Below are 16,692 nucleotides of genomic sequence, written 5' to 3'. Positions count from 1 at the left end.
ACGTGAGGAGAGGAGGGCATGCTTCATCCCTGGGTTGTAGGGAGCATGGGGGCCAGGACACACAGGGTCCCTAAATTCCTTGTGGCTGTTTGGGCTCCTCTGTCTGAGCTCAGTGGGCGGAGGGGGGCTCTGCTGAATGGCAGTGGCTAAGGATGGGCTGGCTGGACAGAGGGATGTGCTGGACCCACAGGAGGCTGGCGGATGATGTCAGGGGAGAGGAGATGGGGCTCTGGGGCTTTCTGTGGCTCCCTCCACCCCAGAGCTGGACCGTCCTTGTGGAGTTTTCAGCTTTCCTCCTCAGGACCAGGTGGCCTCTGCCCTGAAGTCTGCTCTATAAGGTTCTGTGAGGTCACCTCTTCCCCTCTTTTTAAAAAAACCCTCACCTGAGGATATGTTTATGATTTTAGAGAGAGAGGAAGGAAGAGAGAGAGAAAAACATCCATTGAATGTCTCGCACACGCTCCCCAATGGGGTATCGAACTCCCAACCTAGGTGTGTCCCAGACCGGGAATCCAACCCACAACCTTTCGGTGTACAGGACAATGCTCCAACCAACTGAGCCACACTGGCCAGGACCACCTCTTCCCCTTCTGGTGACTAGAGGGGGGACGAGAGCCAGAGCTAAGGATGGGTAAGGTCTCTGAGGTAGAAGGCTGGAGGCAGGGACTGAGGGGCACAGGCTTCATACCTGAGTTTGTCGTAGTTAAGGTTTGTGGGGTACTGAACACCTGCCAGACTGGGCCCAGCCCAGCCCTCAGGACAGACCAGCCTCTGAGCAGAGAATTGGGAGCGGAAACCAGCCGGGGCTTGGTGGCTGCCAGCTGGGCTGGGCAGAGGTGGTGCCCAGGAGCCAAGTGGCTGCAGGACAGGGGATGAGGGGTGGGTCCTGAAGACGTGTCTGTCCTCATGGCTGCCCTAGACAGCCATCCGGGGCGGGGGACAGACAGATGTCTTCAAATTCAGATGTGCTTCACTGCTGGGGCCCTGCCACCGTCCTGCCCCTTCCCTGTTAGGATCATGTCCTCATGCCTCTTCCTCAGTGCAGCCAGGGGCCTGCCACATGGACAGAGGGCCTGGGTGGGGGCATTTCAGGACCACTGAGGGCTGGAGCTGAGACACTGGGTGCAAGAGTGGCGATGGCAGCCAGCCTGAGCTTGGAGCCGCCGCCTTTCGCTGGGGTTATTCTGGGCCAGGCCTGCCCTCTTCCAGTGGTCCCACCTGACAAAGTGGCCTTTGACAAACACGGAGGAGGCGCCTGCTGTGCTGGCCACTCCTGCTTGTGGTCTGCAGAGTCAATGTTTGCCTTCGGAGGTGGGAGCCGGGGAGGCTTCACCTGGACCTTTGTTGGGGAGACTCAGAAGGAGAGAAGGTGAACAGCTGAGTATTTGAGTCCAGGCTCTGCTGTGTGACCCTGGGCAAGTTTCTTACCCTCTCTGAGCCTCAATCTCACATTTTCCATTTTTTCCCCCTAAACAAAAGCTTTATTGAGATTTAACTCACATACCATACAATTCACCCATCTAAAGCATATAATTCAGTGGTTTTTAGTGTATTTACAGAGTTGTGCAACCATCACCAATTTTATACATTTTTACCCCCCAAAAAACCCTCTACCTATTAGCAGTCACTCCCCACTTCTCCCCAACACCCCCAGCCCTAGACAGTCACTAACTTACTTTCTGTCTCTATGGATTTGCCTATTCTGGACATTTCATGTAAATGGAATCATATAATACGTGGTCCTTTGTGACCAGCTTCTTTCACTGAGCATGATGTGCTCCGGGTTCATCCTCGTGGTGACCTATATTAGTACTTTGTTCCTTTTTTTGTTGAGTAATATTCCATTGTATGGACATGCCACCTTTTGTTTCTCCATCAGTTGATGAGCATGGGGGTTGTTTTCGCTTTTTGATTGTCATGAATAATACTGCTACTTAAAAAATGTGTGGCCATCCGCCCGGCTGGGCGTGGCTTCGACCTAGGATCCAGGAGATCGTGGTTCGATTCCTGGTCAGGGCACGAGCCTGGGTTGTGGGCTCCGTCCCCAGTCGGGGGCGTGCAGGAGGCAGCCGATCAATGACTCTCTCATCATTGATGTTTCTCTCCCCCCCCCCCCTTCCTCTCTGAAATTAATAAAGATATATTTAAAAAAAGAAGTGTGGCCATATGTTTTCAGTTTTCTTGGATATATAGCTGCCTTAGGAGGGGGACTGCTGGATTGTATGGTGATTGTGTTGTTTAAGCTTTTGAGGAACCACCAGACTGTTTTCCGAGTGGCCACACCATTTTCCATCCCCACCGGCGGCGGGTGAGGGTTCCGATTTCCCCAATGCCTCACCAGCATTTCTGACTTTCTCATTATATTCGTTCTTGCTCCCATTCATCCCTCAGGAGGTATTTATAGGACATCTATATTTGACGAGGCCTGCCTGTCTACCAGGACTCAGGAGGTGAGGGTGAGAGCGTGGGCATCAATCCGTCCCCTCCCTTTCCTGACCCCATCTGTGTCCCAGAGTGTCATCATGGGCTAGCGGTGGACCTAAAGGCAAGCGTGGTTCCAGGCAAGTCTCTGGGGCCTCTGCCAGTCCCTTCCTCAGTTTTTTTTTTTTGGTCCGATACCTTGCTCTGCACCTCAGTTTCCCATCTGGGCCATGGTGGTGGTGGCCCTGGAGGCCCATGGCTCACACTGAGTCTGGCTTGTTCTGTCCCTTGAAGTGGAGTAGCTCAGAAGCCAGTGGGACAGCTCCAGGTGGGGGTGGGAAGTCACATCTCCACCCTGTGTTAGTTCGTGCTGGTTATAAATAACCCAGCAATTGGGGAGGTGAGGGGACCACAGCCTGCTGCTCAGGAGGCTGGGCCTGGACATACACACACTCACACACAGATGGAGATGTTGTAGGAGTGTGTGCGCGTATTGTGTGACCTCAGGGTGATGTTGGCATGTGTCTGGGAGGCTTTGGGGAGGATGTCAGAGCCACGTGGTGTCCCAGCACAGCTGAGGGGGCTGGGCCTGTCCTGGGCTGACTCCAGCAGGCTCTATTTAGTTTCTTGGAGGAGGGCTGGGGGTCAGCCTAGTGGAACCCCAGGGCTAGCCAGGTCCCTGGAGCCCCCTCACCTGGCTTCAAGTGGCCCCAGGATCCTTCTGCCTTTTGGACTGGTTTTCCCTCAGGTTCTGTGGGCCTGGGAACCAGGCACATGGCACTGGGGCTTCTATCCACTCTCTCAGCCCCTTCCCCACCACTAGGCCCCACACCACCTGCCTTGCCCCCATCACCTCCTTTCTGACTCTCCAACTGGATTCTCTGTGACTTCCAGCAAGCAGCCTGGCCTCTGTGGAGTAAGGGGGCCCATTTCATCTGGCTCCATCAGTAAGGGGTCTGGCATTTAGTAGGGGCTCAGTAAATACAACTTTCCTCCCAGCCCAAGCCTGGTTGTAAAGTGGCCAGAATTGGAGCCTGCTAATTTGAATGTTTTGCATATAATTTGCATAGTTTTATGAAAAAAATATGTTGGGATCAGTCTCGATTTCTCTTCCCTCCTCCCAGCTCAGTTGGAGTCCTCCTGGTTGGGTTTTGGAGGGACCAGAGAGAACCTTTGTCCAAGCCTCTGGTTTTATACATAGGGAGACAGGCCAGAGGACAGGCCCTGCCCAGAATCACAGTGACTGGGGGCAGGAAGTGGGTGATAGGGTTCTGTAGGGGGTGATCACACTCATAGTATTCATTGATGGGGTTCGACTATGTCCCAGAATTCTGGGCCCTCGGGACATGGGAGTGGCCTCGGCAGACCTAGTCACTGCTCCCAGGAGCTGTTGGAGGGGGATGGACATTAGACAAGTAAACAAACAAGCTAATTTCAGGCAGTGGTGAGCTATGAGACAGCCCTGCTGTTGACAGTGACAGGGAGGTCACTTGGGTGGATTTGGTGGTCAGGCAGGAAGGTGAGCTTTGAGTAGGGACACTGTCATGTTCTGGCACCTACTAACTGCAGTAACTGCTCAGCACATCGCAGCTGGCATCTCTGTGTGCTGGGAGTCATTGTCCCCATTTTGTAAAAGGGCAAACTGAGGCCCAGCGAGGTGAAGGGACGTGACTGGGCTCTCTGGAGCGAGGACTGGAATACCTAGTCCCCACACTGGGTGGCTCCTTGGAAGCTGATGGCCCCAGGAATGGGTGAGCCCTTGTCCGTTTGTTGGCAGAGATGGTGGCAGAGCCCGGAGGCTCAATCCTAGTCACCTGCTCATGAGTCATGGGGTGATGGGTGGGGCTGCTCACCTGAGCCAGGCCACCTGTCATGGGAGCAGGAGCTGTCCTCCCTCTCCCAGGATATTCAGTCAGTCTCTCTGTCCCTGTGCAGGGCCCTGGTGGGGGGAAGGAGGGTTTACATGGACTCCGACAGTTGCCTCACCCTTGAGGAGCTTTTTGGTGGGGGATACGGGTGAGGGCTGAGGGTAGGTGTGCACTGCAATACAAAGAGTATGTTTGGGCCTTAGGGTTCACCTGACCCTGGGTTCAAATTTGGCTCCACTGCTGTGTGACTTTGGGCCAGTTGCTTTACCTCTCTGAACTTTGGTTTATCTGTGAAATGGGGATAGCAATCCCTCATGGTAAGAGAAATGAGGCAGTGTGCATGTGAAGAGCCTGGCACACAGTAGGTACTATCTTGTGCTGCTGTAACTCGTTCATGATGAGGGATGGGATGGTCCAGGCCTCCTCCTGCAAAAAGCCCCATGAAATGAGTTGTGTCACAGCTTGAGAGCCTGCAGGCATTCTCAGGGGCCCAGGAATTCACTGAGCACAAGACATTGTGTCAGCAAGGCAAGGGTTCAAATCCTGCTGTGACCCCATTAGAGATAGGACAGTAGTCCTTGCTTCCCAGCGTAAGACTTGGTGGAAGGGCCCCTGTGAGTGATGGGAGCATGGTTGGTGGCCCCTCTTCCCCTAGCAAATGACAGCACAGTGGAGGTAGAGACCCCACAAAGGGACTCCTAATTCAGACCAGGCACGTGGCTGGTGCGTGGAGGCCTCACAGAGGACATGCTGTTTGAGCTGACTGAGCACATGCCTGTCCTGCTGATTGTGGGGCCCTGGGAACCTAGAAAAATGCCTGACACACAGTAGGTGCTTAATAAATACTGCTGTACCGATGAACCAGTCACGTAGGTGCTGGCGAGGCAGAGACAGGGAAAGGTGTCCCGGAAAGCAGGAACAGCACGTGGAGAGCCTGAAGGGGCCTGCAGTCCCAGAACCGTAAGGGTTTAGTGTGGGAGGAGCGTAGGGGGTGGGCAGCTGGGGGACTAGGTTGCCCAGTCTGGACCCAGCCTCAGCGGGTGGTCCTGCCTGAGCTTGGGGACAGGAATAAATGAGCAGTGTGAGTCAGGGTGGCCAAGAGGGTGGCGCTAGAGGGCAGGTGGCTGGAACTGATGGAGCCATGAGGGGGAGGGGTCCCAGTCCTGGGTTGGGGAGGGGGCTGGTTTTCCCAGGGTTTCATTGTCATCATGCGGCCAGGCATAGGTGACCCGTAGGAGCAGCTCGAGGGTGGCCAGCCAGCACCCTGGCTGGGACTGGCGGGGACGGCAGGGCCAGGGACTGGGCTGACGAGAAGGCTGCGAGCGGGTGAGGCGTCTGGTACTGTGGGCCAGCGTGGCCACCCGCCACGTTGATGCCAGCTGGGAGGGGGGGAGCTAGGCCCTGCCAAGCCACCCGTCTGCGGGGAGGCGCAGCACGCAGGCCTGGCCCCGGGCCCTGCCAGCTCCCTCAGAGGCTCTGCGTTGTTTCCTTTCTGCCGGTTTCTCTCTTTGGTCCTAAGTTTCCTCAGGAACAGTCCCAGTGAGGTCTTGGCAGAATGAAGGGGTCAGGGAGTTTCACAGACCAGAGGATGGCAGAGACGGGCACGCAGAAAGGTGGTGCTATTCCTACTAATAAAAGCACCGAGTTCATCATGGAAAATTTGGAAAGTACACAGATCCTGAGAAAAAAATGAAAACCTGTCTGTAACCCCCTTGCCCAGAGAGAGCCTCTGGGACCCTTAATAGAATTCAGCGCTTAGAAATTCACTTTGGTGGTGAGTTCATTAAAGCAGGATCAAGTTTCTTTCTGTATTTTTTGTAACCTATTTTTAAAAACCTGATGATAATAGTATTAATAGCCAACCTTTATGGAGCATTTCATTAAGGTGTGGGCACGTGGGTTCTTTCTCAGTGAACCCCACGAGGTGGGTGTTTTCTCTGTTTACCGGGAAAACCAGGCTGAGAGTTAGGTGCCTGCCCCAGGACACCCAGGTATGGCGAGACAGAGCTTTGTGACCTCTGACAGCCTGGCTGTGTTGCCTCCTGACTCTCAGGGCATGCAGATCCGTGTCCTTAATTATCCTTTGAAACAAGTGAAAAATAAAAGCCTCTTGTTATGCATCTATGCCTTTTAAAGACACAATTCAACAGTATGGATTTGTGACAACCCAGTTATTGAGAGCTGTGTACTATTCCACGGCAGGCTTGTGCCCTAGCTCATTTCACTAGTCCCCTGTTGCTGGGAATGTAGGTTATTTCCATCTTTTCTCTCTCATAACTAACATTGCCCTGGATCTCTTTGACCCAAGGGCTGAATTTTTAGATACACAGAGTGTCCAAATCAGAAAGGCCCTTAGCACATCCAACTCAATGGTGCATCTTACAGATGGGGCAACAGAAGTGCAGGGAGGGGAGAAGGGGACTTGTCTGGGTCCCAGAGGCTGTGGCCTCCTGACCTGGGACATTGCCTGCTCCCCTGTCTGACCCAGGGTAGGCGTGGCCGAGGGCAGTGCTCCTTGGGGAAGGGGTATTCTGGGAGGGTGGTGGGAGCACCGGGGTGGGGAGTGGAGAAAGTGGTAGAGGGGCGAGCTGAAGTTATGGTGGAATTGGGATGTGGATTAGGGAGGGCTCTGCTGACAGGATATTCTTTGCAGAGCAGTTGGCTGAGATGGGCCCAAAGGAGTGTTTCATGCTCTCAGAGCTGCCCTGTGGAATATCCGGGGAGGGTGTGTCAGCAACAGTGTGGGTCTGGGCTTTGCTGATCTCTTTAAAATACATATTTATTGATTTTTAGAGAGAGAGAAGGGAGAGAGAGAGAAACATCAATGTGAGAGTGAAACATCGATCAACTGCCTCCTGCACATCCCTGGTGGGGATTGAGCCCGAAACCCGGGCATGCGCCCTGACCAGTAATCAGACCGGCAACCTTCCAGTGCATGGACAACGCCCAGCTAACTACCTGGGCCTTCTCTGCACCCCTCACCCTGCTCCCCGCCTCGGCTCCTCTGCTCTCTGGGACCTGGGTCCTGTGGCCCCTTCCCCAGCAGATGCAGCCTTCCCGCCCCTCACCCCCTCCAGCCGCAAGTGAATGCGGTGGCTGCTGGGCCCCAGCCAGGGCAGCTGTGGACGGGCTGGGGGTGGAGGCCGAGGCTTCCCCCTTCCTGGCCGGGCTGTCCATTGTGTGGCAGTGGGAGAAGGGGACTTGGCCGTGCTGCTGCCCAGAGCCTGGCCCAGGCCCACATTCCTGCCGTGGTGCTCTGGGTCTCCAGGTTGGAACTGGTGAGCGTGAGGGGCACTGAGTTCTCACAGGACTGAGGGCGTTTTGGGGATGGGGCCTGGCGGGGATGAAGCCTGTGGGGATCCAGAGGGCTCTGCACAGACAATCTGCTTCCGGGAGCTGGTCCTTAAGCCATTGTGTGTCTCTAGACAAATCACCTTACCTCTCTGAGCGCTGCTTGGCCTGGTAATTCCCCACCACTGACCCCTCTTCTCAGGGGGTGAGATGATCCAGGTCTTTCCCCTCTCTGGGCTCCAGTTTCCACATCTGCAAGAAGGGAGAGTTAAACTCAGTGATCACTCAGGCCTTAAGGTTTAGCCTTAAGGTGAGCCCCGAGGTGGAAAATGTGCCATGGTGATGCCTAGTGGGAACACCAGCACCGATTCCTGAGCGGCCCGTGAACTGGGCTGTGTGTGATTCTGGTGCGTTTTCTCACTTGATTCCCATAACTTCTCTGTGGAGTATGAATTATTATTGTCACCATTTAACCAAACAGAGGCTCAGAGAAGTAAAAGAATTTCCTCAGAGTCACCTAGCAAGTAAGCAGAGGTGAACTTGAACCCAAGACTGAATCTAAGGCTGGGATCCCAACCCCCACTCACATGGCCTCTGGTCACCGGAAGAGCAGTGCCTGCGTCTGGCTGGTGTGGGGAAGGAAGCGTGGGCAGAATTAATTATACGCAATTTTATTCTAAGCTTTTGCAGCATGGTTAGCACCGCACAGGGGTGCTGGGCTCCTGGCCTCCCGCCAGCCGACCTAATTTGTGTGTCTGTGTCTGTGTCTGTAACTCACCCTTTCTCCCTCATCCAACCTCTTTCTGTCTCTGCGCTCTCCCCTGCTGGGTGGCCTTGGCAGTGCCTCCTAACCTCTCTGGGCATTTGTAGCCTCATCTGCAGCATGGGTGTAATCATCCTGATTCTACTTCCCTCATGAGGATGGTGAGGCTTAAATGAGATAAGGTCTTCAGAAGTAATAACAAAAAAATATTAACATATAACTAACAATAATCGCAGCTGCGTTTGTTGGTTCAACTCTAGGTGTTGGGTCCTGTGCTCAGCTCATTACCTGCACACTCTTGATTCTCATAGCAATTCTATGAGCGACATCCTATGATTATCCCCATTTTACAGATGAGAAAACAGAGATGCCAGAGATTCAGTGGTTTGCCTGCTTTCCCACGGGTAGTAAGGGGGTGCTGATCCATTCTGGCTTAACCTCTGTGCTGTCCTGCTTCTCTGGGAAGGCTCGTGATTGGGGAGGGCTGATGGTGGGGACCGGGCACGAGAGACTCCGGACCTCTGGTCTTGGCAGAAGGCTGAGGGCAGAGGGAGATGCCCTAGCTTTCTCCTTGACCGTGTCCCCCACACTCAATGAATGGCTGTGAAGCGAGGAGACTTAGCTGATATCTAGCTGCTTTCGATGCCTCACCTGAAACTCTATGGAGAGAATCCAGTAGGGGTGAGTGGTGAGTGAGGGGGCCCCTCTGATCAATATGGGGGCCTGAGGTGTCTCTTCAGGGTGAGGCTGTGTGGATCAGCTCAAGATAAATGGTGGTGAGGGGTCAGTGAGGACAAATGTCAGGGCCGTGTCAGTCCACTGGGAAGGGTGCCATGTCTCGCGTGGTATTGTGTGTACCGCGAGGGAAAGTGCCTGGTGCTGAATGTGGTGCATGCGTGTGGAGGGGGCTGGGGGTGCAGGTAGCGGGGCTTGCTGGTGGGCATCTGAGAGTGTCGTGCATATATATGATGGGTGGGTGCCTGTTCAGGGACGCGTGGGCGGAATGGAGTGGGAGAGCACGTGGTGTGTTTGCCGTGTGCTGGAGTGTGTGTATGGTGTGTGTGGACACTGGATGTGTGGATGGCTCAGGGTAGTTCTGAGCTGAGCTCATGCAGGGGTGAGTGGGGCTATGGGTCACAGGTGCAGGAGCCCCGGGTGAGCATCGGGTTGGGGATGGCCCAGGGCAAGGATTCCAGAGACTGAGGGCCTGTTTGGGTCTCAGTTCTAACCTCCAGCCCCAGTGTCTGCATTTGTGAAATGGGGATAATAAAACTCCGGAAGGCTGTGAGGATTGAAGGAGGCAGCAGATAGTGTGTTCCAGCTGCTGACCTGGGGCAGGCCCTCAGCAGTGGCAGGCAGAAGTCTCTAGAACCCCCTTGAGCCCTGTTAGTGGCTCCACTGGGGATCTTCAACCTTCACTGGCTGCTCAGGGAGCCTCCAGTTGGGAGTCTGCTCCTGGGGTTGGCAATGCGGTCAGGGGCTTCTGCAGTGGGCAAGCTCTCCTGCCTGGGCCTGAGTCTGCACGGTGGGTGTGGGGGATGCAAGCAGGAGACATGGTGTTTACAGGTTGTGAGCTTGGTGTCAGAGCCCAAGGGTGTCCCTGCCTTGGGGCTGTGTTCAGTGATGTGCTGGGAATGGGTAGGCGTCAGTGTGTGCCCTGGGTGAGGTGTGTGCCACCCATGTGGCGAGATTATGAAGTCTGTGTGGGGCATTTGTGGTTGTGTTAGGTGTGGAGCAGGTGCGTTTGTGTGTATGTGTATGTGTGTGTGTGTGTGTGTGCACATGTAGCTAGGGATGTAGAGAGCAGGTGATCTTGTGATGGTGTGAACTGGGCTCTATTGTCTGTGAGCTAAGGTGGGCACACAGGTTGGGGTCAGTAGAGGTTGGTCATAATTATGTGTGTGTGTATGTCGGGCTGTGTGTATATAGCTGTGTGTTTTGTGGGGTGTGGCTGTGTGTGCTGGGATGTGTGGTGTGTGCACAAGGATGTCACTGGATTGCCTGTTAGCTGCATGCGTGCATGTGTTTGTGTGAGTTTACCTGGAGGGGTGCAGTGAGGGTTAGGGGGAGGCTGATGGTCCTGGGGACATTCTGATTCAGTTCTCCTTTAAGGGAATGGAGTGGTTATTATGCTAATTATGCATGGATTATGCAAATGAGAGGTCGTTTGGGGGTCAAAGGCTGTTTGTCACCATCCTCTGGCATTTTGTGATTTCTGAGGCTTTCCCTCCTGCCTCCCAGGCTCAGTTCCCCACCCCCATCTCTTTCCTCTATCCTTTCTGTCCCCCTGGGGGCTACAGCCACCAGCAGCACCCTGTGGCGTTCCCGGGAGGCCCCATTGAGCCCTGGTCCCTAGCTGGCCTGGGGAGGGGTAGAGCTGGCACTCAGTCACCTTGGGGGGAGGTGCTGGGCAAGATTGCATTCTGCACCCCACCTCCCACCCCCACAAGTCACAGGAGTTCCCAGAATTTAGCTTCCCAGGGTGAGTTCAGGGGTGACTGGGCCATTGGCCACCCCTCCCCCTATGCTGTCTTGGGGCTGCTTCGTGCGCCTCCCCAAAAGAACGATCTCTTGGATGCACGTTTGGAAAATCACCGAGGTGGCCCCTTCCCCAGCTTTGTCTGATGAGCATGAGGCTAAATTAAGATGAGAGAGAATTCTCCCCCTCCACTTCCCACTCTCGCCTTCTCGTTCTCTCACTCCCACCCTGTGCCCCTCTGTCCCCTGGCTTTCCTCTGTCCCTACCTCTTCGTCCCATGCCTCTGCCCTCCCCCCTCTCTGCCTTCCTCCCTGTTCCTCATGATCTCTCCCTCTCCTGCCCCCCCATCTCTGTGGGGAGCTGGAGCTCCTGGTCCTTAGCATGGAGGAGATGGTCGTCATGGTAACGGTTGTCATGTCGATGGCTACTGAGCTGGGGATGAATAGTATCTAGGTGAGAGCTACCTGAGTGGAGGCTGATGGGTTCACAGGAGGTTCCCTCCTTGTCTCTGAGCCTCAGAGCTGCACAGCGTGCACCCCTGCCCAGTCCCACCCCCCATGCATGTGCCTGTTTGCCCCCAAAGGCACGCCAGCACACGGCACTCTGTGGCTGCCTTTAGTGTGTCTGGGTGTGTCTGTATACGTTCTGTTGGTGTCTCTGGGTGTGTCGTTTCAAGGGTCTGTGTTAATTTGGGGTGGGGGGGGTCTTTGGACTTTTCTGCAGACCTTTCTGGGAGCAGCGTGTCAGGGGCTGCTGTGTGGCACTTGTCACTGAGGAATCGTGAGGACACCCTCATGTCTACCCCAGCTTGGGAGTCCCTAGGGACCACAGACTTCTTAGAACCTCTCCTCCCAGCTAAAGGTCTCCCTGGCCTGCCTGGAAGGATGGAAAGACGGTGAGGATGGCCCCACCCAGGAGTGGAACCTGAGCCCTGGTCCCTGCTCAGTTCCCATCCTGCTGTGTGGCCCTGGGCAGGAGCTGCAGTTTCTGGCTTCAGGTGGTTTGCCTAAGAACTGAGCAGTCTCCAAGGGACTCCAGCTAGGCTGGCCCAGCTTTGGAGGTCGGCAGTGTGGGGAGCCTCCTAGCCTCCTCACCCCAGGTCTTGGGGTTGTTGTTCTGGGCAGTTGGGGTGGATATGGGAGCTGGGGAAAGTTGGACGATGGCTGCTCTGAGCTCCTGGAATGTCTAAGCTGGAGGAAGACCCAGCAATTAGTCATGGGAGCAATTACACTAATTGTTTCACTCCATGACTCAGGGGTAGCAAGTAAATACTGATTAATTCATTACTTCGAGACCGTGTGTGTGTGTGTGTGTGTGTGTGTGTGTGTGTGTGTGTTTTAAAGGGGGCGGGGTGGAGGGGGGAATCTCCTGGCCCCCTTCCCGGGCCTCCTGCCCTGCCTGGCCTGGGTAGGCTTTAGAGCAGGTGGTCGAGGCGGGGGCAGGAAGCCAGGATTGGGATCCTCTCTTAGCTCTGTTTGAACTCCAGGAGGGGCCTGTGAGGGGCGGGGGTGTGAGAGGCTGAGCACAGAACACAGTACTGATCCCGCCTGTCTCCTGCTCACACACCCTCTGTGGCTTCCATGCCAGTCAGCACTGTGGATGCTCAGCCTCCACCTCTGAGAAAGTTGTCAGGTGGCCACTGAAGCCTTCTGTGGTTGGCTTCCCCAACCTCAGCTCCTGCTCCTGTCCCACCCCTGTCACATCTGCCAACCCCACCTCCATTCCTTAACAGGTATGTCCTGAATACCTACTCTGTGCCCACCCGGTCCTGCCTCCATCGAGGCATAGTCTAGTGGGGGTGAGCAGTCACCAAACAAGCGCACACCCGCGCTGACCCAGCTCATAGCAGTGACAGATATGAATCTGGAAGCACAAGATGCTCTGAAAGATCAAAGTAGGAGGGTTTCTCGGAAGAAGGAGCAGCTATTAGTTGGCACAAAGTTGGAGGATGAAGGGGTGGGAAGGAACAGTGTTCTGGGTGGAGGGAACGGCATGAGCAAGAGAGGCTGGAGAGGCCAGGCCTGTTCCAGAACAGAAAGATGGAGCCAGGACTTAAGTCCAGCATCCTGGCTCTAAACCCAGTTCTGCCACCCAGCAGTTCTGATCAGGGCCTGGGTGAGTGACGGATCCTCAGTAGTGACCGTCAGCAAGGTGGGGCTGCTACCCTGGCCCCTGGGTGGGCAGGAAGTGCTCATTAGGCCCACCCTGGCTCTGTCCACCTGGAGGCCACACCTGATGCCGTCCCTCCATTGCCACTTGGTCCGTGAGCATGTCTGTCGTCCCTTTGGGTTTGTCCAGCTGCTGGCCTCAGGTGCTGAACCCTGTGCCTGTCTCTGCCCTCCCCAGACTCAGCGCTGGCGCAGTGAGAACTTTGAGAGGCCTGTGGACCTCGAGGGCTCCGGGGATGATGACTCCTTCCCCGACGATGAGCTGGACGACCTGTACTCCGGGTCAGGCTCGGGCTGTAAGTACCTCCCCTTCCTTTGTCTCCAGTGCCCAGCACAAGGCTTTGATCTGAGAACAGGGACCCCTGCAGGCTCACTTAAGCGGTGGTGTGGGGGCAGGGAGGTCAGGCAGGGGAATCTCATGGACCTCAAACACAAGAAGGGCCAATTATCCTGGGGATGGAACCAGGGCCTTAAGGCCTCCAAGCCCAGGACCCAGTCTTTGTCTCTGTGCACTACCTAGATCTCCCTGTAGACCTCCGCCCTCCATGTGGGAACACAGATGTCACTCAGTAACCCAGTTTTCAGTACTGTTCCAACCACTCAGAGGAACTTAGCGGGCAAATCCTCAGCAGAGACCATTGGATTGGTTCAGCCCCTCCCGTCCAAGCCACTGGGGCCAGTGTGGGTTAGGGCGCTGATGGAGAAGGGTGGGGCCTGGGACCGCTGGGTCTGAGGCCACCCTGGGAAAGGCCAGCGGAATGGTGTGAGTTCGAATCCCAGCTTCACTACCTAACAGCTGTGCCACTTTTATAGAGCCGCCTTCCCTCTCAGCGTCTCTGTTCTTATCTGTGCATAGTGATAAATATACCTTCTTCTCAGGGTCTCTGGAGGGCTTCAGCATAGTCCTCCGGGTCTGGCACAGAGAGGGAGCTCTAAGCAGGTGTGTGCTGAGATTTGAGCCCAGTGAGAGGACAGGACAGGACAGGTTTCATGAGATCCTGGAAGGTCTTTGTGCCACAAAACTGGCCACTGCAGCCACCTGCCTCTAGTCTCCTCACTTTAGCCCACCTTTTTAAGCCTCTTACAAGTTAATTTTCATTAGATTCGTCTCTGATGGGCCATGTCTCTGCCTCCAAACCTTCCTGGCTCCCCTTTGCTTCTCTGCCTGGTTCAGGCCTCCTAGGAGCCGATGCAGCTTCTCTTTTTTTCTCTTCTTTCCTCCCAAGTCCCTTTACTTGACCTGGTTCGAGTCCTCCAGGTTGCTCAAGTATTCCCTTGTAGAAAGGTCTCGTTCTGCCTCTTGCCCTCTGCCTGCACCTCAGGGAGCCCTTGATGTACCCACTGCCTTTTCCCAGAATGCCTTTCCCGTTTCCCCAACCTCTAGCGAGATTTGTAGCCAGTAGGCCCTTGGTTACCACTGCCTGGATTCAGCCTGTTAGAAGCTCCAGGCTGGGTGGGCTGGGGTAGTCAGGGAAGACTTCCTGGAACAGATGGTCCCCTAGAGGAATTTTTGGCTGGGCAGAAAGGAATGGGGAACCAGCCGTTGGCCAACTAGTAACCTTTGGCCAGACAGTGCCTTCCTCATTTCCCTCATCTTGTCTTGGGAACATTGTGCGAAGAGTGGGGACCGCTCATCTTGATGGCCATGACTTACCTGGGATCCTCACGCCCAGGCCCCTCACAATCACCCAGATTTCTAGCTTTCTCCTCTCCCCACCCCTCAGACTTCGAGCAGGAGTCAGGCATTGAGACAGCCATGCGGTTCAGCCCAGATGTAGCCCTGGCAGTGTCCACCACACCTGCTGTGCTGCCCACCATGGACATCCAGCCCGTGGACACCCCATTTGAAGAGCTCCCCTCTGAGCGTCCCACTCGAGAACCAGCCACTAGCCTCCCAGTGGTGACAGAGGTCCCAGAAGAGCCCAGCCAGAGAGCCACTACCATCTCCACTCCCATGGCTACCACTGCTGCCACGACCACAGGGGCCCCGACCATGGCCTTGGTGCCTGCCACAGTGGCCACCGCCACTCCCAGCATCCCTGTGGCAGCCCCCTCCGCGACCACCACCTCTGTCATAAGGACCACCAGCATACGGAGGCTTCTCCCTCTTCCACTGACCACGGCAGCCACGGCCCGGGCCACCACCCCAGCAGCGCCCTCACCTCCCACCACGGCTGCTGTCTTGGACACTGAGGCTCCAACACCCGGGCTGGTCAGTACAGCTACCTCTAGGCCAAGGGCCCTTCCCAGGCCAGCTACCACCCAGGAGCCTGACATCCCTGAGAAGATCACCCTGCCCCTGGGGACAACTGCCCCTGGACCAACTGAGGTGGCTCAGGTAAGCAGGCTAGGAGAGGACAGGGAGTGAGAGTAGAGGAGAGTGGGTCAGGCCCTGGGGCAGGGAGAGGGTGGAGCTGGGCAGAGGTGAGGACTGGGAGGTTCTGGAGATGAGCTGGGCAGGGCTGGGGAGGGTGAGAGGGCCATGGGGCTGGAGGGCCCCGGCTGGGTGAGTCACAGGTGGGGATGGAAGAGAGACCTGGCTGGGTCTTAAGCTTGGGGAAGGAACTGGGTGCTGTGTGTTGGTGGGGGAGGGGCCTGTGCTCTGTTCACAGCCTCAGGAGCCAGGCAGCCTGGGTTAGAATTCTTCCGCTGCCACTTGTTAGCCATGTGACTTCAGGAAGTCACCTGTCCTGTCTACACCTTCTGTACCTGTTTCTTTATCCGTGAAAGGGAGAAAATAAGAATTAAATCATAGTGGTGAGAGAATTAAGTTCCCTGACATAGTCCAGCACTGAGGACAGTGCCTGGTGGTAGTGAAACACACCACAGGCTTGGGTGTTATTATCATAGTCATTGTTGTTATTAGTAGTCTGAGGGTGACTAAGCAGGCACCCTGCCCCTGGGGACCGCTGTAGCTGGGGGGCAGCTCAGTGCTGTGCATGTCACCTGTGTCATCTCCTCTCTCCTCACCTCCAGCCCCGGCTGGCACTGTGTCACCCTCCCTTACAGGCAAGGCCACTCTCCCCAGAACTCAGCCAGCAGTGGCAGAGTCAGGATGTGAACCTGTCAGTTGGCTCCAGAGGCCTGGGTGTGTGTGGGGGTTGGGGGGTAGGGGACTGGAGGGAAGAGAGTGGAGAGGTCAGCATGTCGGGGATGGATGGAGTCAAGGAGATGGGAGAAGTAGCTTGGTCCTTGCTGGGTATGCCGGACAAGGAGGGTCCATGGTGACACTGATGGGGTGCTAAAGCCCTTTGCAGCCAGCCTCACAGAGGAGGGCCTGTGGGCTGTGGAGCTGCCTTCAGGTCAGCGTTAGCCCCAGAAGAGGCAGCCCCGATCCCCTGAGCAGCCGGGCAGCCTGATGTTCCTCAGGTGCTTGGCTAGGCAGGAAGGCAGACAGTGACGAGATCAGGTCGCTGGCACAGCCTCTGCACACTGCCTCTCAGCTCAGGCACCAGGCCCACCCTCTATATCCTTGCCCCGATCCCAGCTCTGGCCCTGCCCCACGTGGTGGGAGCCATCCAGATTCATGGTCACTGGGCTGGTTCTCTGGAACCTGCCCACAAGGTACCATACTCTGCATCTGTGCTCTCGGACTGCCCCCGGCACGTGGATTGGGGACCAGGCCCAAGTATGTAACAGTTGCACCCAGCAGTCCCCTAACAGCAACTCGACAGGAATCCCCCAAGGCAGCTGGAGGGGGAA

At 55.8% G+C, this 16,692-nt stretch overlaps 1 protein-coding gene across 1 annotated transcript in view; it reads left to right on the top strand.

The window, feature by feature from the left end:
* Positions 1–16,692, top strand: part of SDC3 (syndecan 3) — a 31,593-nt gene that overhangs the window by 9,317 nt on the left and 5,584 nt on the right. Inside the window, exons 2-3 of the mRNA XM_087820528.1 lie at positions 13,169–13,286; positions 14,715–15,328. Coding sequence (XP_087676654.1) covers positions 13,169–13,286; positions 14,715–15,328 — 732 coding nt within the window. The remainder of the gene's footprint in view (positions 1–13,168; positions 13,287–14,714; positions 15,329–16,692) is intronic.

This window comes from Miniopterus natalensis, chromosome 9 (genome assembly GCF_054644295.1).
Source record: "Miniopterus natalensis isolate mMinNat1 chromosome 9, mMinNat1.hap1, whole genome shotgun sequence".
Lineage (NCBI taxonomy): Eukaryota > Metazoa > Chordata > Mammalia > Chiroptera > Miniopteridae > Miniopterus > Miniopterus natalensis.
This window is presented reverse-complemented; position numbering and strand designations above follow the sequence as displayed.